The following is a 27597-nucleotide window of genomic DNA, read 5'->3' as shown; positions in this document are numbered from 1 at the left end:
ATATCAGCATGTGGGATTTGGGTGGCTGCTTGGAAGTGTCCAAGGTAAAAAACTAAATCGGCCCGGTCACCATATTAGAGCGTCCTCTGACTAGATCTCCTACGTGGAATTATTTTTCTTCCTCCCTTCCTCTCATTTATTCTTTGTCTCAGTAAGTATGTCCTGAAGGTCTCTTGTTATTTACTCTGAAAAAATAGTGCTAGGCCCACAGAAGAAATGCAAAGTGGGGTCTCTGGCCTCCAGAAGTTGAATCTTGGGAAGGAAGAGAAGGTGACCACCTGAAGGGGTGTTCGCTGTAAGCAGAACAAGGGTCAGTGTCCGATGAGGCAGATGCTTCTCTTGGTTATTTATTGATTGCTCACCGAATGCTCTGCGTTCTGGGGACAGAAACAGGCCAGTTCAGACCTTGCCCCTTGAGGAGCTTATTGCCGATGACCGTGTCTTCGAGGCTAGGCTCCCCCACCACTTGCGTTGGAATGACCTGGCCCTTGCCCACATAAGCTGGTGCCTGGGCGCAGCTCGACACATTTGGAACGTTTAAAGAGTGGCCCCTTGCATCTAAATTTGTTCAGTTAGCACCCCAAGCGATTCTGCAGCACATTAAAATCTGAGAATAACCAGTCTTGTGCAAGAGACAGACACGTGGACCTGGCAGGTACAAATGCCGTGCTCATGGGATGTGGAGGATGGCGACTGCGCGGACCAGGGAAGAGAAAGCGAGGCTGCTTGTTGGTTGCTTTGCCTCAGGAGTGCTTTGGCAGCTGCACGTGGCACTGCAGCCCCCAATCTAACCGGACCTAGAGGGTTGGCAGGTCTCTGAGGGAAGGAAGGGGGAGCACAGGAAGGGACTCTGGGATATCACCTCACTCGTTCAGATCTTTGTTCACACAGTGCCTTCCCAGGGCGGTCCTCTACGAGGACTGTCTTGTCACTCTTCTTACTGTGACTTTTCTTCAGGGCACCTGTCGGCTTCTGACATTGCGGTCTGTGGGTCTGTCTCTCTACTAGTTTAGATGCTCTGAGGGACTTTGTCACTTCTGTTCACAGCTGTACCCGCAGCACCTAGAAGAGTAGTTGGCACATAGTAAGTGCTCAGTCAACACGTAGGCGGCTCTAGGAGGGCAGATGGACCCACACAGGCTCCACCCGTCTCTCAGCGGCTCAAATTATATCACTCTGAAAAACTGCAAGGATCTCAAGGATTCCTGTGGCCTTTCTCTCCCTCTCTGGGCAGCTGGGAACACGGGAAGGAGTCACACAAAGCCCTGACCCTGTTCTCCAGCTCTCCTGCAGACAAAGGCGTTTGCTTAAACACCTCGCCCCTACTGGGGCCTGGGATACTCTCTTCCTGGTGTCTGAGTCCGGGGGAGCCTCAGCGCCCATTAGTTTAATGTGAGGCTTCCTGGAACATCAAGATGCTATTTACGGAATTGAAGAGGGGACTTTGGAGAGGTGAGTGTGGTCTGACTGAGGAGAGCCAACAACAGCTGCAGGGAGAGGAGGTCAGGACTCCAGAGCCCGCCAGAATCCTTTGAAGCCCTTGCCGCCAGGGAGGATGGGCGTGAAGCGGGTTGTCTTGTGCTGCAGCCCAGTTTTTCTGAGAGCATTTTCACAAAATGTTCTGCATTACAGGTTAATGTACAAGACACGAGTTGTAAGTGGAAAGTTGGCAAAGTCCTTTGGAAATTGGCTAAAGGGCAGGAAATAAAGGGTAGCAATAAAAACCTAAAAGGATGTTAATTGGGGAGTGCCTCAGGGAACAGGGTTGAGACCAGCTTTTTATTATTTACATTAAAAATACTTCGAGAATGGTTTTGAAAGGATTTTCGTGTTGGCTAATGAAACAGCATTAGAGAACTGTGTGTGGAAATGTGAATAGCGGAATTAGGGAAGGATTCAATTTATTGATGGAATTGAAGAGAGCATTTTGTAACATGTTTCTGTTTATCGTTCCACTCCCATTCTGTTGGCTAGATCTCCAGCTGAGTAGTGGGCAGGATAACTTAAGCTTAAACAGCTCAGATCTCTACATGTTTTTGGCCAGCAGAAAGCACTTGAAACGATTCTGGCACCCCAAACCCAGGGTAGTCCTGAAATTAAATGGATGTTATCTTCAGACCTAGAAATCTTTCTTTTAGAAGGCGCTAGAAGGCAGATGGAATCTCCTATTTAGCTACAAGAGCAAGATTGGAACTGGAGCACCTGACATCATCTCCCCCACCTCCTGTAACATTTCTTATTCTGTGGAGTTCAGATTTTCACAGAAATGTACTGTAGACCTACCCCAGTAAGAAGCTAGCAGTCTCTCTTAGGCAAAGTCATCACATACTGGAAATAATAACACAGTGAGCCAGGACTTGAACTTGGGAGCCCAGAGCCAACATTTGCTGTCCTCTCTAAAGCCTGCCCTAGAGGACAGTCTGTGTAGGCATCACAGAGGCCACGAAGGCCTACATTTCCTTTTTTGCAAATGGGCCAGTAGGCATTCTCTTCAGCCTCGCTACTCAGAGTGTAGTCCAAGGACCCACAGCATCAGCATCACGTGGAAGTAAGCTGCAAAGGCAGCCTCCGGCCACACCCCAGAACTGAATTAGATTCTGCCTTTTAGCAGGATCCCCAGCTGATTCCTGGCACATTAACATTTAAGAAGCACTGCTCTAACATTTGTGGCGCCCAGGAGTCACAACAAATTAAAGCAAAAGGGATTTGGTTGCCTCTACAGAGTGAAAACTGGACCACATGAATTCAGTGAGTGCCCTGAGGATCGAATTCTGGCATCTGGGACTTTCCAGACTGCTGTAAGCTTAAGATCCCCCTTGTTGTTTTCCTTAATTTGGCCTCATGAGGCACAGTGCCTTCTCTAGAATGTAAACTTCTACCCTCAAAGTGAATATGCCTTTTGAGAAAATGTTAAAAGCCAGTCCAGTATACCCCTGAGTTCTCTTCTCCTCTGTGTGGGCCGTGCACCGGGCCATTAGCTAATTGTTACCACGCAGTTAGCAGGCCGCAGAGGCCTGGTACCTGGAGGCTGCTTTTCATTTGAGCTCATTTTCCAAGGGCTCCGTCGGTAGGCGTGTGCTATTTTGTTGTTTTGTGCTGCTGGGTGTAGTCTGTTAGTCCACAGGACCAGCCCTGTGTCAGGGTGTCACAGGCCTGGGCAAACCTTTCTAAAGCTAGGAGGCTTGGCTTTCAAAGATGTGGATTTGAACAGTCTGTCGGCCTCTTAGAATCAAATTCTCTCCAGATCTGAGATGACCTAGCAGTGACTGTGTGTGATGGGACACATGGCTGCTTAAACTCTATAAACTCCTTCCTCTCCCTGACCTTCCGCTGACCTACAGCTTTTACTCAGACTTGCTTTTAGAAGATAGGAGGGAAAAAAGAGAAGGGTTGAAGGAACTGGAAGGTTGATGAAGTTGACTTGCCTGTGCCCTTAGTTCATGAGGTGTGTATACACAGGGGCTGGTTCTGCCAAATGGGGAGGGAATGGCAATGAAATCCCAGACTCTTGAGGCGCCTGGGTGGCTCAGTCGGTTGAGCATCCGACGTCAGCTCAGGTCATGGTCTCGCAGTTCGTGAGTTCAAGCCCCGCGTCGGGCTCTGTGCTAACAAACAGCTCAGAGCCTGGAGCCTGCTTCGGGTTCTGTATCTCTCTCTCTCTCTCTCTCTCTCTCTCTCTCTCTCTCTCTCTCTCTCTCTCCCTCCCTCCCTCCCTCCCTCCCTCCCTCCCCCCCCCCCCTCCCCTGCTCATGCTCTGCCTCTCTTTGTCTCTCAAAAATAAATAAATGTTAAAATTTTAAAAGGAAAAAAAAAAAATCCCAGACTCTTTTCCCGCCAAAGTTGTGTGAAAATAGAGTTGTGGCCTAACCCAAATAACTGCTTGATTTTTATTCTTACTACTTTCATCAAGGTTATTCTGTCCTTCCCAAAGAGGTTAGGTGGATATTGAAATATCCCAAGTCATTCCAGGTACTAGAGATGAGGAAAGACTTACAAGTTTGCCAAGATCCACTTCGGAGATTCAGACTTTGCATGTGTCCTTTGTAATTTAGGCTAGATTAAGGCCTCTTAAACCTGAGTGTAGTGTCTGAGCCCCATCCTTACAGGAAAGAAATCCTGCCCCTTGGGGCTCAAACAGGTAAGCCAAAATGTGATTCAAGTGAGCCCATTAAATAAAGTGTCTCCTCAGTCCTAGACAAATACAGAGTAACTACTAAAGATCCAGGGCTGGCCTTATCTCTCCAAAAGACAGAGCTAAGAAGCAGGGAAATCTGTTATTCATCTTTTTTTTTTTTTTAAGATTAAAAAAATTTTTTTAAACATTTTATTTAATTTTGAGAGACAGAGAGCATGAGAGGGGGAGGGGCGGAGAAAGAGGGAGACAGAATCTGAAGCAGGCTCCAGGCCCTAGGCCCTGAGCTGTCAGCACAGACCTGACGCAGGGCTCGAACCCACAAACTGAGTGAGATCATTACCTGAGCTGAAGTCAGAGGCTTCACCTACTGAGCCACCCAGGTACCCCTGTTATTCATCTTTATACATAGAGTACCTGGCACACAGCAGGCCCTTACTTGTGGAATGGGTGTGCAAAGGAAGGAAGGAAGCAAGCCTCAGGTTGCTTTTCTGGCTCGCACTGTATCTATTATAAGTATTGTTCCAGCTATGTCTCAGGCATTAATTTTCAATTAATTCTTCCTTGTCAACTCTTAAGCTTACCTGTTGAGTCCCATATGTCTATACAGCAAGTCTCCAAAGGAGGCTACCCATGGCCACAAAGCTGGTTGCACAACCAAGTACTTCAGAGCGCGTACCTAAAAACCCCTAGCCGAGGTGGGAGAAGAAAAGAATTCCGAAACCAATTTGTTATGGGAAATAACGTGCTCCCAATTTCTTAAGTAGGAGTATTCCCATTCTTTTCAGGTAAGAGTCTACGATCTCTCCAAATATGAGCATGGAGCAGATGATGTGCTGATCTTGGCCACCGATGGACTCTGGGATGTTTTATCAAATGAAGAAGTGGCAGAAGCCATCTCTCAGTTTCTTCCTAACTGTGATCCAGATGACCCTCACAGGTTTGTGTATTTTCATGGTTGTAGGGTTATACCTGCCGCCAGTTTTACACGGTGTGACTACAATAAATAATAATCATGCACTTTTCATCATTCATGATTTGTAGTAGAGCTGATATGGATTAGGAACCAAACTGCAAAAGGGATAGCATTTCTTATTAGAAGTACTTTCACAGCCAAGTAAAAACCCTCCTCAAGTTGAACCTAGATGCAAGTGGTATAAAGAATTTGATTTGTAAGATATTTCGACAGCATATGTTTCTCACATTCTTCCCTCATAATTCCAAAGTGGAAATAATCCAATTTGTGATCCTCTTGATGAGAGCAATACCAAATGCTCCCAGCAGTGATTTTTATCTGTTGGGAAATTATTTCTTTTGAGAAACCTTGGGGAAAGAGAGAAAGATTAAAGTAGGTTTTCCTTTGTAGCATAATGGCAATGTAAATATCCTCAACAACTCTAGGTGACCCTCAAAAATAAATAGAAATTCCTCTCAGGAGAAAGGCAGCTTTGACTTCGAACACAAGGAAAACAATTCATTGTGCGTAAAAGCCAGTAAAAACAGCAGACAGTGGAGTGGGACCTGTAAATACTTCATTCTTGAATTTATCAGTCAAAAATACAAATGAATATTTTAACATTTAAGAAAATTTTTTAAAGCACTGAAAATAGGAACATGGACCAGAGACTGTAAATTGATTGCACAGATTTTAAAAGTAAGGAAATAGAACTTCTGGAGATAACAAATATAAAAATAAGAATTACAAACTTAATGCATTAAACAGATTAGAGACAGTTGAAGAGAACACTAGTGAGCTGGAAAATGGATCTGAATAATCCATAATAGGGCTCATAGAGACAGAGAGGAGGGAAAATGTAAAATGAGATTATGAGACTAGGGTTATGACCTAAGATGCTCTCAGTAGAGTTCCGGAAGGAAATACTGTAGATGAGAAGAAAAAGAAAAAGTTCCAGAATTGTTGGATAATAATGAACCGAAGATCCAGAAAGCCCAACAAATCTCAAGCAGAAGAAATCAAAATTATAAGTAGGTATGTCATAGTGAAACTGAAGAACTTTAAACAAACAAACTACTAAAAGCAGCCAGAAAGAGAGACAAAACAGATACATATATAAATAGCATTTAGACTGAAAGCTGACTTTTCAGAAACAACAATAGGAGCCAAAAGACAGTGAGTTATATCTTCAATTGCCTAAGAAAAGAATATTTTACTAACACGTAAGTTTTTCTTTAACATATATGAAAGAATTTTCTAATGTAGTACAAATATCATTGAAGAGGATAAGTTGAGGACATTTTCAGGCAAAACACAATGTGAGGAATTTTAACACCAACCAAACTGCGTGGAAGAAAATTCTGAAGGATATATCCAGATGGAAGATCTGAGAAGTCGAATGGATTAAGCTAGGATCTTAGTAAATTTGTAGATATATTCACTGTGCAAAACAGAAACAAGGATGTCTAATGTGTGGTAGTAAAAAATGATAGAATTAAAATGCTGAATAAAAACTGCACAATAAATTGGCAACAGGGGTAGTAATTGGCTACAGTATACTATTTGGAAAGAGGTTCTCTTATACGCATTTAGCTTTAGACTTTAAATGTGTTTTAATAGCTAAAAAGACTACAAAACAAATAGAATATATAACTTTGAGACTAATTAAGGGAGAGAAAACCTACAGGGAATCAGAAAACAAACTTCTAGATAATTTACAAATCAAAAAAATATAATAAAAATTAGAAATAACTAGGGGTTTAAATAATGGGAAGAATACTGCATATCAAAACTTGAAAGGCTGAATCTGAGGCTTTTTTTCTTTTTTCATCTAATCAACTATGCATAGATGAAGACTACACTCACCCCAACCTGCCAGAAGTACCCACATCCCCTCCATGTCATAAGATACCTTTTTCCAGGACTCCCTACTGTATCACAAGGAACCCCTGGCCACAAGCTGTAGATTCTTTACCACAGAGAAAGATTTTCTGAGTAGGACCTTGAGAGCTGACTTGTGTTATGGGGCTATTTCTGCCTATATTATCCACATAGACATGTACCTAAAGACTTTGTATAACTTGTAGGTGCTAGGAGCCAAAGGAGTAGAGCTATCTACTTGTAAGTCATATGTTCTTTTCCTGAGTGCAGACTATTAGTAAAAACCTGTCCTGATTTTTTTTTTTTTTAATGTTTATTTTTGTGAGAGTGATAAACAGAGTACAAGTGGGGGAGGAGCAGAAAGAGAGGGAGACACAGAATCTGAAGCAGGTTTCAGGCTCCGAGCTGTCAGCAGAGAGCCAGATACAGGGCTCGAACTCATGAACTGTGAGATCATGATGAGCCGAAGTCAGACACTTAACTGACTGTGCCACCCAGGCACCCCAATACCTGTCCTAATTTTAAAATTTAGATCTGTTGTCCTTACTTCAACAACAGTATCTAATTTAAGAAGTGAAAGCAAACACAGAAGTAATGTAAGGAAAAGTTATAGATAAGAAAACAGAGAACAAATATATGATAAAAATAAATGATCAGTGAATTCAGTAAAGTGGCAGGATAAAAAAATCAATATACAGAAATCTGTTGAATTTCTATACAACTAACAACAAACTATCAGAAAGAGAATATGAGGAAACAGTTCCATTTACAATTGCATCAAAAAGAATAAAATACCTAGGAATAAATTTAACCAAGGATGTGAAGACCTGTACTCTGAAAACTGTAAGACGTTGAGGAAAGAAATTGAAGAAGAAAAAAAATGGAAAGATATCCCATGTTCATGGATTACAAGAATTAATATTCTTAAAATATCTATACTACCCAAAGCAATCTAGATTCAAACTCAATTAAAATACCAAAAGCAATAAATAAATAAATAAATAAATAAATAAATAAATAAAATACTAAAAGCATTTTTCACAGAACTAGAAGAAAATAATCATAAAATTTGTATGGAACCTCAAAAGACCTGAATTGCCAAAGCAGTGTTGAGAAAGAAGAACAAAGCTGGAGGTATCACAATCCCAGATATAAGGATATACTACAAAACTGTAGTAATCAAAATAGTATTTTACTGGCACAAAAATAGACACATAGATCAAATGGAACAGAATAGAGAGTCCAGAAATAAGGCCACCTTTTAATGGTCACTTAACCTACAAAAGAGGCAAGAATATACAATGGGGACAAGAAAGTCTTCAACAAATGGTGTTGGGAAAACTGGACAGCTACATGCAAAAGAATGAAACTGGACCACTTCATACACCATACACAAAAGTAAACTAAAAGATTAAAGACCTGAAATGATAAAACTCCTAAAAGAAAACTTAGGTCATAAACTCTTGGCCTTAGCAGTAGTTTTCTGGATGTGTTTCCCCAGGGAGGGGAAAAAAAAAGCAAAAATAAATAATTGGGACTACCTCAAACTAAAAATCTTGTGCACAGGGAAGGAAACCATCAACAAAATGAGAAGGCAACCTACTGAGTGGGAGAAGATTTTTGCAGTATGTGATATATCCAATAAAGGGCAACTCAACACCCCAGGTGAGAAAAAAAAAAAAAAAAAAAAACACAAGAAATGAGCAGAGGACCTGAATAATAAACCTTTTTCCAAAGAAGACTTACAGATGGCCAACAGACATATGAAAAGATGTCCAACATCACTAATCAAGGAAATGCAAATCAACCACAATGAGATATCACCTCATACCAGTCAGAATTGCTAGTATCAGAAAGATAAATAATAAGTTTGGCAAGGATGTGGAGAAAAGGAAACCCTCGCACACTATTGGTGGGAATGTAAATTGGTGCAAATCAAAACCACAATGAGCTATCACCCTACCCATTAGGATAGCTATTTAAAAAAACAAAAACAAAAAAAACAAAAAGAAAAACCAGAAAATAACAAGTGTTGGTGAGAATGTGGAGAAATTGGAACCCTTGTGCACTACTCTTAAGGATATAAAATGGTACAGCCGCTATGAAAAGCAATATGGTGGTTCCTCAAAAAATTAAACATAATTGGGGCACCTGGGTGGCTTGGTCCATTAAGTGTCCTACTTCGGCTTAGGTCGTGATCTTGTGGTTGTGGGTTCGAGCCGTGCATCGGGCTCTGTGCTGACAGCTCAGCAACCCGGTAGAAAAATGAGCAAGAACCACTCATGACCCAGAAGAACATTAATGGCCAGTAAATACATATTTTTTTTAAGTTTATTTATTTATTTTGAGAGAGAGAGAGAGAGAGAGCAGGAGAAGGGCAGAGAGAGACGGAGAGAGAGAGAGAATCCCAAGCAGGCTCCACCCTGTCAGCGCAGAATCCAGCTTGGGACTTGATCCCATGAACTGCGAGATGGTGACCTGAGCCGACATCTAAGAGTCAGTCACCCACCTGACTGAGCCACCCAGGCACCTCAATAAATATATTAAAAAACACTCAACTGCAGGGGTGCCTGGGTGGCTCAATCAGTTAAGCATCCGACTCTTGGTCCAGATTGATGTCTTGTCTCATGGTCGTGACACAAACCCTACGTTGGGCCCTGTGCTGGGTGTGAAGCCTGCTTAAAAAAACAAACAAGAAACAAAATAAAACACTCAAATGCAGTAAGCAGAGAGGTAAAATTAAAGACGTAGAGTAACCGTAGATGGTTTTGTGAATTTGTAGACAGGACTGGTCACACTTGGCGTCCCTGGTGAAGTTGGACGTTTCTATATCCTGTGACTCGAAGTTCTCCTAGTTCTGTACCCTGGAGCAGTGGGTCTGAACGTGCGGTCCTTGGCTCACATGGCACCAGCATCCTCTGAGCACATGTTACAAATGCAATTTCTCAGGCCTCACCCCACATCTACCAAATAAAACTCCAGTGGTGGGACCCAGCAGTTGGTGTTTTAACCAACCATCTGGGTGATCTGGTGCTCTCAAAAAGAGATCCACAGAATTGTTCTTATTACAAAAGCTGCAATCAACACACATGTCACAGGATGGATAAACTAAGGACAGAATGTTTTACAGCTCAAAAAAGGGAATGCACCAAACTTGTGCTCATTAGCAGGGAAAAATCTCCAAAACATAATGTCGAGCTTAATAAGCAAGTCACAGATGAATACACATATTATGATTCTATTTACATGAAGTAGAAAACTAACAATATATCATTTAGGCATGTAGATAATAAAACTATAACAAAAAGCAAGAGAATTAACCCCAAATTCAGGATAATAGTTACTTTGGTAGGAGAGGTAGCGGGCGGCAGGGGAATGTATGTGCTTGAGGAAGGGCTAACGGGGAGCTTCTGAGATACTCCTGGTAATGTTCTCTTCCTTTAGCTAGATGGCAGGAACATGATTATGCATGCTATTTTGAAACTATATACATGTTGTAGTTAAGTATTTGTACGTCAAGTATGAGAGGCAGTATAGCCTAGTGCTTACTAGCAGGGAATCTAGTCGGACTGCCTGAGTTCAAATCCAGGTTCTGCCCCTTCTACACTTTAGAAGTGTGCCTGGAGAAGTTTCTTGACTTCTCCGTGCCTCAGATTCCTCAACTGTAAAATGGGGGTTCCAATAGTACTGACCTCATAGAGCAGTGATGTTTGTTGTGGTTTGTTGAATTTATTCTGTGTTTGATGCTGTGTTTCTATGTTTCATGTATTTCACAACAAAAAATACCCCTTGAGGAAAAAGTGAAGCTCGACTGTCTCCCTCTTAGACTTGTTTGGTATCCATTTGTTTGGATTCTTTTATTTGAACTTAAATGTGTTTTTCTCCTGTTGAGCTTTTATCTTTAATCTGTGTTTTATAACCTGCTTGTTAGCAATATTCTTGTTGATTTTCTCTACTGTAATTGTTTTTATAAAGCTTTGCAAAGCCGGCTGACAGGTATGAGTGCAAAGGCACTCAACACTTTTCTTTTTAATCTCTCCAGGCTGGCTTGGTTTTGCTTACCAGCCCACCTCTCTCCATGGCAACAAATCTGCCCTCCAGGGAGCAGTAACCCATGGACAGTGTTGTTGCTGGGCAGGTGCACACCAGGTCAGAGCAGGCTCCTGGGTTCAGAAGAACTGCCTCCAGAAGCAGGGCTTATAGGGATTTCCGTGGAACAAACAGGGCAGGAAGGAAAAACATTTTTTTTTTTTTTGTCTGCCTTTTGGGGAAGATGGCAAACCAAAGCCAAAGAGAGAATCCTGTATCAGATAGATGGATGTGTCAAAGGGAAAGTTGTAAGATGAGCACAGTTTTATTAGTAAGAGAGAGAATATCAGGCTGGAGACCATGGGCAAAGGTTTCGTCTCTGCCAGATAACTCCAATTCAGATTCATTCGTTTGGGAAATATTATTAGGGAACCTGTTTAGACCTGGCCCCTGCCCTCTGGGAGGTTAGAGTCTAGAGGGGGTTATGGAAACGTAAGGAAGTTACAACATAAGTGATGAAAGAGAGGAGCCTAACCGGGAGCAAGGGATACCCAAGAAAGCCTTCCACAGGAAGGGATATCTAAATTTAAACCCGAAGAACAGATGAGTGTGAGCCGGGCAATGTAGGGCGAGGTGCAGCTGGGGAGGGAGATCATGGCATGGTCAAGGAAGCAGACAGTCAGGAGGGCTGACCGGGCTCAGTCTGTGCTGTCCACAGAGGAGGTGTGACAGGGAAAGGGGCCAGGTTATGGCCAACCTTACGAACTCACAAGATTAATGAATGTGCAAATTAGTTGTAGGAAAGGGAGCCTGTAATAATGATGGGGAATTTGTGTAATTCGTTCATCCTAGTCCATAATCAGCAAACATTCTGTGCCATCTGATGGTGAAAACCTGAGATGTGGGTTGTTGCTCTACCCCCGTGTGCTCCTTTGTAATTTAAACAATACCGGGAAATCAGAAAAACTGAATTTATTTCACACTCATGGCTTCGAAGCTGTGTAAGATATGTGTGTGACATATTTGTACACATCTGTGTGTAATTTGGGAGGTGGGCACCGTGCTCATGCCCTGTGAGTTTTTCCCTTGTGCGGCCCATGGAGAGCTCAGTCCCAAAAGCCATGACAGGGGTTCACTTTGATTGGGAGCTCTTCCGATCTTCCTGTGCAATACAAACATGAGTGAAAGCCATCCTAATAAGTTTTAGCCTAAATTATAATTTCTGTGAGGAGGGAAGACTCACTTTATAATTCCGGAGGCTCTGTGGGCTGTTCCTTGGCCAAGATTCCTTTCTCTCCAAATGCACCCCAGGACCGAAGTTTTGTCTATGTGGTCGTGGGGGAGAAAGGAGGAGGGTTCAAACCTGAGGCACTGACCAGATGAGGTCAGCCTACTGTTTGATAGAAAATGAGAGAGGAAAGGTGTACCCCCAGGGCAGGCGGCCTGAGAGGGAGGGAAGGCAACATAACAAGTGAGAAGAACCACAAAATGTTTCTTCATTTGAGGTTTTGAATGGGGCTGCTTTACTCTGGGTTCTGCTGAGTTAACACAGTTTTGTCTAGAATGTAGCACAACAGAAAGAGGCAGACCATTAGCCCTGTGACAGGCAGGACTTTGGGGGGTTGCCTTTGGATGACTTTGCTTTTAATGTTACGTGTAGGTTGTTTCCTTTGTCTTTTTCTTTTCTTCTTAGTGACTGCCAGCATTGTCTTCCTGTGATGATATCCTTCCCAACAAGGAACTTAAAATAGCATCTCCCCCCTCCACAGTACAGAGTGAGGGAAGCATAAAGATTAGGTTTGTGAATTTCTGACCCTCACACCATCCTCTCAGGCAGAGATGGAGTAAAAATAAGCTGTCTCATCTTCTTGACTCTATCTTATGAAGTCCTTTTGCTGTTTTGAACTGTCTCCACAAAGGAACCAGAAAATTAAAAGGAGGCTTTATGGACAAGTCAGAAGGAGTGTGGTGGGACTCCTTCCTCCCTCAGTCCCTTCTTTCCTTCCCATCTTCCTTCCCTTTTTCTTTCCTTTTGATGAGAGTATTCCCTGAAGTACAGCAGGGCTGGCAGGTATGGGAGTCTTCGTGGGGTTATGAATTGGATCGTGTATAGGAAATCTACCAAGCTAGCACTTGAGTGGGATGGTTGGAAGTCACGAAGGTTGGGCTGCACAACCTGTAGTTCTCTGTAATACCACTGAGATTCTCTTTTGAGGCCTACACACCCTGCACAATTTGGAGAGGGTGCTCAAAGAAAGGCCTGGAAGGGCTTTTCTGAGGCAAAATATCTAGGATTGACTTATCCCCTCTGTCAGGCTGAAGGCTTGGCGGTAGATCTCTTGCGAGGAATATTCAAAATGGAGGCATGTGTGTAAACATTCAAAGAGGATGCTTGATATTTCGTCAGAAAGTAAGAAATTGTCAGTATTACTAAGGGGTAAGGGCATGGGTAAGGCCAAGGGGAAAGAGAGCCAAAGAACAGTTAACCAAACATGAAAGCATAGTATGTAGCCATATTTCAAATGCCAAAGCATAACTTTGCAAGGCTCTGCCAGTCCTCGATTGCCCAAGACCTGTCTGTGGAAATCTCATCTTTGTAACTTGGACCTAATGATCCTCAGTCTTCCTGCCATGACACTCAAGGTGCTTATTATGGGGTATTAAATCTGTAAGTACCCATATAATGTAAATTCCACAGAGCATTTCCCTAATAAGAGAAGCCGTCTTGATGGTTCTCCTTCAGATGTCACTCTTCAGGTCCATGCTCTCCAAGACTCGGATCTGTGTGCCTTGATGAGGAAGAGATTAATCAGTGGGAAGTTGGTAGCAAAACACCCACCAACACTGACAGCAGTATACTGATGCAGCTCTTAAGTGCCAGTTTGTATTTCCTCGATAATACGAAATTTATTTTGGCAAAAGACTAAAGTTCTTTTTGTGAAATCTTTCCGTGAATTAGCTGAACTAATTTCTACCAGCACCACATGGTTTTGAAAAACTATGCCTCAGATGCAAAAAGGAAGGGTTCCCTCACCACCACCCCACCCCCCCCCAGCATCAATTACATGTCTTAGGAACAAATTTGTGAGTGCCTGATATGCTGTTTGAAGACTAGATAAAATCTGCATTTTTGTTTCTTTTGCAATGTTGAGCGTATTTAGACCCATGAGAACTTGGAAGCCAGCCTGCGAGCCTGCCTCTAAACAGCACGCGGCCAGGCCCATCTTGCCTCCCTCACTGCTGTTTATGTGGCTGCTGGAGCAGAGCTGTGTGGCCACTTAGTTGGAACATCAGGGCATTTTAAAGGGCTTGCCAGGGAAGACTGAAAAGGAAATGGTCTACTGCTCCCTCTCACATTGAAATTTTGCTGTTTGGGATACAAACTAAAACAAACATGCACCACCTAAGGAACCAGGGAGGAGATGCCAGGGGCATAAGGGTGGAGAAGGCCTGACAAATGTTCTCACCCTCTCCCATGGAGGTGGGCAGCTCTCCCCAGACTGTGGCCTTGCACCTGCTGCCACATAAACCCCTAATGTACACAGTGGCCGTGTCACGGACAGTAGCCATCATTATTCCAGTGTGTCAGGGTATTCCACCTGACTGGGATCCCCATGCCCTAGGCAGGGGACAGAAGCTGTCACGAGTGGTTTCAGTGACTTCAGAGCTGGACAAGGGACACATGTGGGTCAGCTCCCAGCAGTGAGCCTAAGTCATGCCTCCTCCCGGGATGAGTTGCCTGGTTCCAAGTACAATAAGGAGCCCTCTACAAGCCACCCCTCACCCCCCCACCCACCCAGTCACCATAGATCCCTGCCAATGTTCCAAAGCTTAGGAGAGCTTTTCTACCTCTTAAATTTCAGAGGCCTGCTCAGAATGCAAAAAAGGTTCCTCCTCCTGTTCCCATCACACTCTATTACTGCTGGGCATCAGCAGATGGACGCTGCTGCCTTTTATATGCAAATATTTGGAACCCATTAATCCCCCAGTTCCTGCCACGAAAGCCCCAGATCTGTACCATCTAAATGGCAAATAGCAGTTCCCACCCAACTAGAACTATTAAAGCCTTTAAGGCACGGTTATAGCCTGAGGCCTGAAATGGACAGTATTTTTGACACCAGTGCTGATTCAAATGTGGTCTCTGTGAGAAACAGGCTCTGTAAGAAAGAGGTGGATGACTGAAGGCAAATCTCTCCGCGAAGAGAAAGGCATTTTATGTTTAATGAGAATGGTAGCTAACGTTTACTGATCTCTGACCCAAGTGACCCAAGACTGTGCTGAATGCTTTGTGGAAGGATCTCATTCATTCCTTGGAGGAACCTTTGAGGTTTGCACTATCATCATTCCAGATTTATAAGTAAGAAAGAGGGGCTCCAAGAGGCTAAGGAATTTTTCCAGAGTGCCCATCTGGGCGGAGGGCGGCGGGGAACCAGGATTGGACCCTAGGCAACCTGCGCCCACACCCTGAGCCCTTTGTGCGCCCTGCTGGAGAGGTGAAAGAACTAAGAAGTGCCACCGACGTGGCTGGGACAACAGAGACAATTGAGGATTTATCAGCCTCCTTCCACCCTGTTAGTGAACAGAGCTCCTGGCCTTCCCGTAGTTGTTCAGCCCTCTTCCCTTTGTTTTTTTTCCCCTCCCCTGCTGTCCTTTCTCTGCTCCCTCCCCCTCAGAGCCTGAGGAAGCCTCTGAGCCAAGCCCTGTGCTGCCTGCCAAGTCAGCTCCCTCCCTAGCAGCCATTTCTTTGAGCAGAGCTTTGCTGATCAATATTGAAAGCTTCAGCGAGAGAAGAAAAATGTTCTCAAAATACAAAACTTGTCTCCCAGGGAGATTCTTTCTTACAGGAGAGTGAAACCTTCGAACTGCTCCAGCAGTTCTCTCCTGCAGTCTGACCGAGCATTCTGAAGAAAGGCAATCGAGAATGGCCCTTCCTCTGCTCCACGTCAGTTTCTAGATCACCAGGCTCCTCAAGCCTGCCTCACAGCCCCGGCCCGGGTGTACTGGAATCCACTTCCCTGTCACTGTCTTCAGCTGCACCATATTCTTTGTTGCCCTCCTGAGTACTCTGTGCTTAAATTTCACGTGTTGACTCCGTCTATGGCACGCGTATGCCCCTGTGGTCAGCCTCAGTACCAACATCTGTAGAGCTGTCCTGTTTTATTGTCTCATGTAGCCGTTTCTTTCTGAGTCCCCAACCAGGCAGCCCTTGTCAGGTTTCCCTTGGAGGAAAACCAAATGGGAGCGAGGAGACCCAGTTTTTTACCATCAGAGAAAGTTGTTTTTTCTCCTACCGGTTTTGATAAAACGCAACCTTACAAATGGTTTCATGCCCGAGGCAAGTTGGCTCTTAAATGTGGATGTCAGTATGCTCTGAAATGGCCACCAGCCTGGGTGAATACTGGAGTTGGGGCAAACAACCTCCTTCCAAGAGCTGGTTTCTGGGGTTGTGTTGAGGTGATCATTTATGAGGAAAGCATCCTGCAGGTCACCTCATTTTACCTGAATGTCTCTCACTCCATTTCAGTAGAGTCTCCTGTAGCCTGAAGGAAATGTCAGGAAATTGGTCCTGGAGTTCAGCTGTACCATTAAGTCCCTGAATACAGCATCTAATCAGTCCCCTTCAGTTGTCCACATGGACTGCTCTTTCACAGAGGGGGATACCACACTCACCAGAGAAGTCTGGCGAAGAGAAGTCACGCGGAGGAATCTGAGCTCCTGGCAGCAGTGATGGAAGAAGTGATCCTAGGCATTCTCCCTAAGCCTCCCACTCAGGTTGGGGCCGTCCTTCCTTGAAACACACAGACGCGTGGGTGATGGCAAGAACCCAATGAAACTGAAGCTCTGTGAGGGTTACAGTTGGGTAGGCTCACCACACAGGAAAAGTGTGAAGTTCAGCCTCACACCACTCCTGTGGTATGGGAATCCTAAAACCAAGAAATTATATGTTCTACAGCTAGAAAAACCCAGAGTGTCTCCCAGTAAAGGCAAATTCAAAGCTCTCTCTGTAACTGAGGGCACAAACAACCCTTACTGAAGAGAAACTCCTGTCTTACCTTCAAATCCACTATGAGAAAGGATAACTACATACAATGGAGCCTTCCCTTTAACTCACCAAGAAAACACAACAGAACAGGTTGAAACTTTAAACATGTACACATAGAACCACAAGGCAAGAAAAGGTAGATGTGGAAAACAACCAGATGAACATTCACAATGGTGTAAGTATGTCACTGAAATAAAGTTACTATAGTTGGACCTTGAATAACATAGGTTTGAACTTCATGAGTCCACTTTTTCATGGATTTTTTCGACACAATACTGTAAATATGTTTCCTCTTCCTTATGATTTTTTTAAAAACATTTTCTCTAGCTTTATTGTAAGTATACAGTAATAAGTATAACATACAAAATACATGTTAACTGTTTATGTTACCAGTAAAGGTTCCAGGGAACAATAGGCTATTAATAGTTTTGGGAGGGTCAAGAGTTCTACTTGGCTTTTTGACTGTGCAGGGGTCGGTGCCCCTAACCTCTGTGTTGTTGAAGGGTTAACTGTACTGAATGGATTGAAGAGTAAACTGCTTAAAGCAGGAATTAGTGAATTTACAGAAATCACAGAGAGAGAAAAAAGAACAGGAAATAAGTAGAAATCTGGAAGGTAAAATGAAAAGGTCTAATGGTAGAAAATATAAAAAATAGAGGGCAAGCAATATTCAAAAAGCTCACAGTTGAGAATTTTCCAAAATCAAAGAAATATCTTCTCATTTCAAAGAGTAAAACAAATTTCCAGCCATGATAGAGAAAAAGGAATCCTCATTTTTCTTAGTGTAACTTCATAACATCCTAACAAAACAACAGTAAAAACTTAAAAGCTACCGAGAAGACTGTTATTTGCAAAGAAATGATACAAGACAGACTTCTCAAAAAGAGAAGCCAGAATAAATGAAATATTATCTCTAAACTGCTGAGGGGAAATAATGGTCAGTCTAGAAATCTATACCCAATAAAGCTATCATGCAAGATTAAAAGCAAAAATAAAGATTTTTGTGGTCCAAAGACTGGGTGACTGTATCCCTTACAGACCGCTGTTTACTAACAATGGACTTCAACAGAAAAAAACCAAACTCGGAAGGAATGGATTTCAAAGAGCACAGAAGTTAGTATTTTGGTTTATTTATATAACTGTAGATTATAAATGATAAAAATGACTAATAGAGGCTTAAAAATAAGACAGAATTCAACTACCAGGCAGTAACATGTTAGATGAAAGAAGGCATTCTAAGATCACTTTATTTTCTGGAGGAGGACATAAATACAGATTAACCTACATATTAAAAACTTAAGCATAACTACTAAAATGATAGAAATAAACTATCACTTCTAAACCATTGAGGGAGGGAAAAGGTGTTAAAGCAATCAACCTGACAGCAAGGATGAAGAAAAACATAATAAACAGAAAATACATAGGAAGTTTTATATATATTAATACATATATATTAGCGATGGCAGAGATAAGCTCCGATGTATCAGTTTTTACAATAAGCAAATTTAGCTCGCGTTGTAATAACTGAGATTAGATTTTATTTTAATTAGCCACATGCCACTAGTGAAATACACTTTAAAATTCAAAGTTGAGAAGTCCTACTCTGCTTTGTAGATGCTATCATTGAAAAGTATCAGGGTGAGGAGGTGGCATTGAAAATGACTATGATTTCTTGCCTAAGAGACTCGGAATCACGTTAGCTAAGGATGACAGATGGGGAAGTCCCACCTTGGAAGTGAAAAGAAGTTAACATTTATTGACTGCTTCTTAAGTCTTAACTGGGGTCTACCGAGGAACTTAAGGAGCATCAGAGAGATGAATTTGTGCTGTGTATCATAGAAGCCCAGACACAGGAGTACTTGGAGCATGTAGTAGGAGTGGAAGGCCACCCCCTGCCCTCCCCAAAAAAAGAGACTTTAGGAAGACAGGAGATATCACAGGTAAAGAAGATAGTCAGCGGTGTCTGTGCTGGAGAAAGGTTGAGCTGAATGAGTACTGGGAAGAAGCTTTAGGTCCAGTTTAGTATGGTAGTGGGCCTACTGGTAAGAGATTAAGGAGGAAAAAAGAGAAGACATTGAAGAAGCAGAAATGGATTTCTCTCTCAAGAAGGTCAGCACCTAAAGGAAGACGGAATGGATGGTAAAGAGAAATTCAGGCTCAAGGGAAGTTATCTTGGAATAGGCAATCACCATTTTTAAGAATAAAACCTTAATTATCTAGAGTCCTTGGGGAAATGAGTTTCCTGGGTAACCAGCTTTTCTGAGTGACCTGATGCTGCTTTTTAAGATGCCATTGCTAATTTTGACCATTTTTTAAATACCCAGAGTCACCAGCAATAGCAATATCAGGGTGGTCTCTGGCCTTTAACTAAGGGTGATACTCCTTTGTGACTTCATTTAACCTTGTTTTGAGCTCTCTCCATCGTTGCCCCATGGCAGCAGGACCTGCCAAGGCCTCCAGGAGGATTTCCCTCTAGACTAACCACAGAGTGCCATCAAGAGTTCTTTTATCTATTTTTTGAGATCTTTGAGCATCTTTCTTTTCCTGTCAGCCACCTTTTATCATAACTTGCCATAATTTTCCATGTCTGGCATGCTCTTGAGCTAGTGTGTTCAGCTCAGACCAATGCATCTACTCTGTATTGACTCACCCAGGCTTCTTGAAAGGCTAACGTTTGGCCTCTGGTCAACCAGCAGAATAGTAAACATCACTCTGATCTTTTTGGTAGCCTTTCCCCACGTGGTCGTGTCTCAGATACACAATTTAATATACAACCAAGAGTAACCTGGGGTGAGCATCTGAGAGGTTCTTCTGAATATAGCATAACCTCTGGTATGTGGATTGGGGGTATTTATTTGGCTTTTTAGCCAAAGGCCTCTCTGGACTCCTTTGAACTTTCAGAGAGGGCTAACTGGCCACATCTTCCCTCAAGAGCAACCTAAGAGATTTCTGTCTTGGGGCACCTAGGTGGTTCAGTCAGTTAACTGTCTGACTTCACCTCAGGTCATGATCTCAGGGTTCATGAGTTCAAGCCCTGCTGGAGCGCATGGAGCCTGCTTGGGATTCTTTCTCTTTCACCACCCCCCACCCCTGTCTCTGCCCCTCTCCCACTTATGCTCGCTTGCTCTAAATAAACTACAAAAAATATTTTTTTAAGAAAGGGGATTCCTGCCTCAAAGCTGATAATTTTCTCAATACAGATAGAAAAAGGTGTCTATCTTATCACCTATCACCACCTATCACCTATCACCCATCCTCCAGGAGGAAAGGTATTTTGTATTAACTAAAATAGCCTCTCCTCTGTCAGCTGTATGGTATGCTAGACCTCTCTCCGCTACCTGGGCTGCAAACACACTTGAGTCTCAAAGACTTTATTACCGGGGCGCCTGGGTGGCTCAGTCGGTTGGGCGTCCGACTTCGGCTCAGGTCATGATCTCGCGGTCCGTGAGTTCGAGCCCCGCGTCGGGCTCTGTGCTGACAGCTCAGAGCCTGGAGCCTGTTTCGGATTCTGTGTCTCCCTCTCTCTGACCCTCCCCCGTTCATGCTCTGTCTCTCTGTCTCAAAAATAAGTAAATGTTAAAAAAAATTTAAAAGAAAGACTTTAATGACCTAAAATGACCTAAAATCTTAATCCTGAGATAATTCGCTACAGACCTTAGTCTTAAAAATTGTAATGATGGGTGAGATGGCGGTCTCTTTTAATATGAGACTCAGTAAATCCATAAGGGGTCTTAACAGAAGAAACAAAAGAGCCTTCTGGTGTTCTGAATTCCGTAAAATCACAGTCCTGAGGGCAAGGCAGAGACATTCCAAAGTAGGGAAAAGCCACTAGTAATACCAGGGTGGTCTGTTGTTAAAGGTCCACAGGCTGGTTTCCAAGAAGTCGTCCTTATAGGGTGACATTTATTATCTTGGTGATTTATCAGAGTCTGGCTTTTAGCTTTTCAGGTTCAGAACCTGGTTTAATCAACACACAAAGAACAGATTCATTGTCAGAGCTGGACTCACCCTAACCACACTCACACGATTGATCTGGAAACCGAAATTCCAGTTGACATTTATATGGAGAAATATAACTGACTGATCTTCTCAAAGTACAATGACTAGCTCATTCTTTTCCTGTAGGCAGGCCTACACAAGGAGCCAGATCATAATCAGGCTATTTGGTGAACGTGAAATCAGAGTTAACGGTGAATCATGTTTAATGGCACAGGCTAAGAGAATAATTCATCCACACTAAATATGGTCCTACCAGCGGAACTGAATCTCTTTGAAGTCTGTCAGCTAAGACTCCCTCTGCTCTGATCACTATTTAGATAGACACCTGCCAATGTTATGCCTTGTTTTTTTAATGCCTCAAGGCCAACCCAGGCCCACACCCACCAAAATCCCCTCCCACACTGGTCTTTAGATGTTAATACTTTCCATTGACTAATAGCATAGTCATTCTTTTTCCGTAAGTTTAAATCTCCCTGAACAGTCTTACTTTCAAATTCTAGGGGGATCCCTTGCCACACCTATACTGATCCACACCAAGGTTTATCAGTCATTTCCCAAAAACACCTTCACATTTTTATTATATTCCTATGCCACATGTACTACTCATGTTTTTATTTAACTCACTTTTTAAAAACCATTTCATTTGAAAAGATTGACCCCTACCAAAAATAGGAAATGACTATCCTTTGTCCTAAAAAGAATGTGGTGCAAAAAATAAACACTGAAAACAAAGCTCATATGTTTCCCATGTAATTTTTCAACTAGCCATAGTTTGCCATGCAAAGCTGTGAGCCTGAGCAGATCCATGTTAAAAGATCAACTCACACCAAACTGAGAGACTCTCTCCTTCACATAATCAAACACCTCAAAGGAGGATTCCACAGCAGAACAAATTTAGGGGATTATTTAATGTATGTGGTGCCTTGTCCATCTACCACCTAAAAGAATAACCTCACGTTAGGCATCACAATTTTGGGAAAAGATGGCCTAGACTTTTTGAGACTTTAGGGATATTTCAAAACTGTTTACACAGCTGTAGTGATGCCTCCTTCCCAGCCTCACTTGACTCCAGACTCTGTCTGATGCCACACTGATTGTCTCATTCCTGCTTCTCTCTGCACAGGTACACACTGGCAGCTCAGGACCTGGTGATGCGTGCCCGCGGTGTCCTGAAGGACAGAGGATGGCGGATATCTAATGACCGGCTGGGCTCAGGAGACGACATTTCTGTATATGTCATTCCTTTAATACATGGGAACAAACTTTCATGAAAACGGCCCAGAGGGCTGGGAGGACAACAGGGGAGAAAACTGGGACATGTCTTGGCAGGGCAGAACTGGGAAGTGCCCCAGCAGAGTTCCAGGTGATGCAACCTCTTCCCAGGCCAGGTGGGGGATTTGCTGCCGAAAGGCTACTGGCTGTACTTCTGGGGGACCCTTAGATTTCAGTTTCCTCTTTAGTAACAGGTCTGGATACTCAACAAGAGCAAAACATAAAGGCTGCTACTGAGTACTGTGTTTCTTTTGGTTCCTTTAATAGGCCTCCTAGGTGGCCACTACCTAATTTTGGGCACACACATCATATTTATTTGGAGTAGCTGGGGCAGCCATTTTCAGGTGTAACTGGCAGGAGATTCTTCGGCCTATCAAGCTGCCAGCTTCTCTACGGGTTAAAAGTGCTGCATTGGAAAGTTGGGGATCATGTCTCAGAAAGTGTAAGCACCCATCTTCTAGTAAGCCTGAGATTTATTTCAGGGAATGCTATCTGTGTGTGTGTGTGTGTGTGTGTGTGTGTGTGTGTGTGTGTGTGTGTGTGTGTGTGGTGTGTGTGTGTGTCTCTCTCTTCATTCTTTCATGGTTATGGTGGGGTGAAGCAGGGATTTTTTTCTGTTTGATATTCCTTGAATCTTAATTATTTCCCTTCCATAAAACAGGCCTGGGACTTTCCAGCTCCTTGCTGAGGAATTTGTATGTCAAAGTGCAGCCCAGGCTGTCCCCGTATCCTGTAGCCCACACCACCCAGGCAGCCTTCTGGATCAGTGCCCTGGCTGACAGAGCACTGTCTTTGTTGTGTAACAGTTTGTTCCCGGGTTGCGTTTTCTCACCAAATCAGTGTGTTCTCATGAAAATATGGGTGTTTCTTTAAACCAACAGTTTCTCTGTTGTTTTCAAGGGTCCCCCTTTTGTGGCTAGAGATTTCTCTGAGAATCTAGGTTTTCATTTCTGGTCTCATCGGCCCTCCCCACCTGCTGTGCCCTGGGGATGCATGTAAAGCAGTGTTTAAGAGAGCAGTACAGGAAGCTCCATGTATCATTCAGTTCACCATACCTCATGTGATGACCATTCCTCCATTTTGGATCCAGGTTCTGTGGACTGTGACTGTTCGCAGGGCCACCCCACAACAGTAAGTATCCGCATACCGTCAAGGAGCGGCAGTCCTGCTTCCCCCTCGTCTTTGGGCAAGACCCACTCAGAATAGCCTTTTGATAAAAGCGAATTTGAATTGAGTTGACTGGTCATCCTCATGCTGTGCACCCCATTCCTTCTCCTTGGAATCACGTCCCAGCAACTGAGGACCCCAGTTCCCACAGATGCTCCACTTCTGAGTGTTCCTTACAAGAGCTGAAGAAGCAGTGGACAGCAGATCTACCTGTTGCTTCCCTGATGGGAGGAATCACCAAGTAGTGTTCTAGAAATCACTTCTCTCTCAGGCAGACGACTGCCCTGCACTGAGGGGCTCTGTAGAGCGACGTCCCATTACTGAGTCTTCTTCCCGCACACTTCCTGTGGTATCATCACCATCTTGTCTGCGTAATGAAAACATTCTTCCCACCCCACAAAGAAAAATGTCATTGACATGATTCCCTGAACTCCTGGAGAGCCACTTCGAGTTCGCATGTTTGTTGAATCCCTTCCCCAGAGAAGAGGACAGGAACCTTTCCTCCAGGATAGTTAATCACCTTCCTGGAGTTGTAGATATTTTATTAGGAAAGGCCTAGAGCCTCTCTACTCAGGAATGAACTCATTCCACCATGTGGAAAGGATGCCCTGTCTGGCAGGTGAGGTACTATGGGAATTCACGCATCAGCTGTTCGCCAAAATGTTGCCCAGGGAGAATCGGATTACTACCTTGTCAGGGGGTCCTCTTCATCTGACAGCCTCCCTCCTCCTCCAGTAGATCTTAGCTACCCCAGATGTCTCTGTGGGGACAAGTTTGTGGTAAGCCATCTGCTTCTCTGGCAGAATGTGATGCTATGAGACAACATGCAGGTACCCTACAGCAGTGTCATCCGCTTTCTGTTCCTGCCCCGACTCAAAGTCTTGTACAAATTGGAAACAAGAAGGTTTTTTTTGTGGGACTCTGAATGGCCGACTTTGGGAAGCTGCCCTCACAGGCAGTCACCTCTTTCTCATGTTCCCATTATCTTTCATCTGTTTTCTCTCCTGGGCTTCTATGTTGGTCCGACCTTGAGCTTTTCTCGTTTTATTCGAACCACGAGAGTCTAACTTTGGGTGTAGATGTCATGACAGCCTTCTACTCAATTCACCAACTCATTTACTGCCAAGAAATGTCTCAGGAAAAATTCTAGAAACAACCCCCCCCCCCCCCGACTTTTCAATTTATCCTAAAGTCTTGAGCATGTAGTCCTGCTGGTTTTAGTTAGAATGGTATCCAGGAATTCTTTTCATAAGCCTCTTTGGTGGAAAGATCTTAGTAAAAGCTGAAGCCCTATTTCTGTTTGGGGGATGGGAGGAAAATTACAAACGAGGTGAATAAATCATATGTGGAAAAAGTGATTTTTTAATGCCCATAGCAGATCTGCCCAGCACTGATATTGCTCTGTGAATTGAGTTTACTCTGTTTGGCCTTATTTTTCACCCAGGCCCCATGCCATCCCATCCCACCCCACAGCAGTAACTAACTGTGTCTACATAACAGGGTCGGCCCTTGGAGCATTCCTGGAAAGGTCAAAAGGCAGCACGCTCAAAATTCTGAAGAACATATTTATAAGCGGTTCTGAAATCTTGTGTATCTGACTTACAGCCAGATCTGCTTGTCCTAATAGTCTCAGAGGAAATCTTGTTTAATAAAAAGCTTTCGATTTCCTAGTCAGGCCTTTATGGTTGCCTTGGGGTGTGTGTGGCCACTTCCTCTATAATGAAAGGCTCTTTGAGTTCTAAATCTCTTTGTTGGGCTGGACCCTGCTCTTTGAATATTTGGGGACAGTCTTTTCCTGGAAGAGAACAAACTCACCCTCCATCCACACCCTGCAGCATTTTGCCAGGCAACAGCCAAACCTTTGTTCTCATGACACCTGCAGTCAGAGGTGGACTGTCTTCTGCAGTGGTTATGCTCACCTAACGGTGGTTCTCGGGTGGGAAGGGACAGGTGAAAATCGGGCGAGGCCGAGTACTCAGCTGTGTACTAGAACAAAGCCACGGAAAGTGGCCATTTCGGTTACTTCCCACAGTAAACAGCTTTGGGGAATTTGGGGTGTTTAATTTTTTAATTCTAGCAACTTCACCTCTTCAGGGCTGTGTGCTCACCTTTTTCTTACTCCTGAGTATCCATTTACTTCTTGGGAACAACTACAGTTGTAGGTAGATATTGGTGGGCGGAGATGACCGTCCGGTACCTGAATTTGGCCTGGGATCTTGGCCATTAGGATAGGATTTTCAGTTTACCCAGAGCACTAGCATGGGAACACTTGGAAAAAGACTCCCACATCTTGAAAATTCTGACTCCCCTCTTGACTGCACCTCCTTCCTCGTCTGCCAGTCTTTTTTTTTTTTTTTTTTTTTTAACAAGGCCAAGAGTAGCCAGTGGTTTCTTTCCACCACAGTTTGAGGATCTAACCTTTCCTTAAGTGACCCCACAGCCCCACGCTCTCAGAGGGAATATGTTAAGCTTTTATGAGATTCTATTTTCAGTAAATTACTGCTTCGGGACACTTGGAGAAAGCAGTGAGAGTCATTGTCTATGCAAAGAACAACCAGGCTGACACTAAAATTTACCAGATGTAAGAAAAGAGTAAAACCGTATCTGGCCGCAGGACAGAATTTTACATTAGAAACTTGGGTTTTTGAGGGCTTTACCATTGTAGAGAAACGCTGGGAGTCTGCATACCATAGCCCACCATGAACAGACGTTGGTTCTGTGGGTGATGTGGTGTCTGTATGCACACTGCAATATTTCAAAGGACACTACCTGAGCAGACTGACTTGCCTCTTGTGTGAGCACTGAGGCAGCTCTTCGTGAGATCCGAGTGCCCGTCTGCAGCCTACTGCTCTTTCTAATCCATGATGTTATATGTAAATAGCTTTAATTGTTCCTTAATTGCGTCTTAGATGAAGTTCTGTTCACGTAGCAACCAGGTAGACAGTGACCAAATGAGGCTGTAAAATGTGCTGTTGTTTTCTACTGTGATGTACTTGAAGGACAGCCCTGTGTCCCCCAATCTTTCAATCTTCCATCGTATTTTGTGTTTGGGGAATCCTCAGGTTATTCTCCATTTCCGTTTTGCCTCCATTTTCTTTGCTTCTTCTGGAGACCCAGGGAGGCCCACAGTGCAGATCATTTGTAAGAAATGTATCACGGTCTGGGTTTCCAAAAATGTCGTATGTACAGTGAATGAGAGGAAATCTGCCTGAAAATGGTTTCAGAACCAAGTACCTTTATGCTTTGTGATTGTGAAACCTTGACTTTTGTAACCCGAAAAATGAACACTGTTTAGTAAAGGGGATCTATTTTGTGTGTTTTGAGACTTAGGTGCAATGTTCCCTGGACAAAGCTAAAGAAATGTATATGCTCAATGACATTTTAAAATAAAGTATTATATATATGTATATAGGATACCTTTAGAAAAAGTTTTGTGTTACTTCTTTTAACTCGCTATGAAGTTTCTTCATATCAGGTGATGGAATGAGGAGTGTCATGGCCTCGTGTGAAGTTTCGAACTATGAACAGACTCCAAAGAAAATCAAAAGGGAATGGATGCCAACACCATAAACCTTCACAGGAATAGCAGTAAAGGCTATGTATTTCAACAATGCATCTAGAAGAAGCACCTTGGATATTATTCCCAAGAATTGCTCCCAAGAGGTATTCTTTTTTCTTCTTTTTTATTGAGGTATAATTGATATACAACATTACAGTAGCTTCCAGTGTACAACATAATGATTTGATATATTTATCATATTGCAAAATGATCATCACAAAAAATCTGGTTAACATCTATCACATTCATATTAACATAACTTTTTTGTTCTTGTGATAAGAACTTTTCACTCAGAAATCTTCAAATATGCAATGAAGTATTATTGACAGTCACCATGCTGTATATTACATCTCCATGACTTACTTATTTTATAACTGCAAGTTTGTATCTTTTGACCCTCATTACCCATTTCTCCCACTCCTCACCACCTGCCTCTCCCTACCACCAATCTGTTCTCAGTGCCTGTGATTTTTTTTTTTTTGGTTTTTATTTATTTTTTAGATTCTACATAGAAGTGAGATCATATGGTATTTATCTTTCTCTTATTTCACTTATCATAA

At 43.2% G+C, this 27597-nt stretch overlaps 1 protein-coding gene and 1 long non-coding RNA gene across 2 annotated transcripts in view; one reads left to right on the top strand and one right to left on the bottom strand.

Annotated features, from left to right (window-relative positions):
- The window catches only part of PPM1H (protein phosphatase, Mg2+/Mn2+ dependent 1H), a 260854-nt gene extending 233966 nt beyond the window's left edge, over positions 1 to 26888 (top strand). Inside the window, exons 9-10 of the mRNA XM_042947048.1 lie at positions 4921 to 5072; positions 22163 to 26888. Of these exons, the coding sequence (XP_042802982.1) occupies positions 4921 to 5072; positions 22163 to 22310 (300 nt within the window). The 3' untranslated portion in view covers positions 22311 to 26888. The remainder of the gene's footprint in view (positions 1 to 4920; positions 5073 to 22162) is intronic.
- LOC122224768 overlaps positions 1 to 27597 on the bottom strand; it is an 86211-nt gene that overhangs the window by 10359 nt on the left and 48255 nt on the right. The window contains exon 2 of the long non-coding RNA XR_006204926.1: positions 868 to 1062. This is a non-coding gene — a long non-coding RNA (uncharacterized LOC122224768). The remainder of the gene's footprint in view (positions 1 to 867; positions 1063 to 27597) is intronic.

This window comes from Panthera leo, chromosome B4, assembly GCF_018350215.1.
Source record: "Panthera leo isolate Ple1 chromosome B4, P.leo_Ple1_pat1.1, whole genome shotgun sequence".
NCBI classification, from domain to species: Eukaryota; Metazoa; Chordata; class Mammalia; order Carnivora; family Felidae; genus Panthera; species Panthera leo.
The sequence above is the reverse complement of the archived record's forward strand: the minus strand, read 5'-3'. Positions and strand labels throughout refer to the sequence as shown.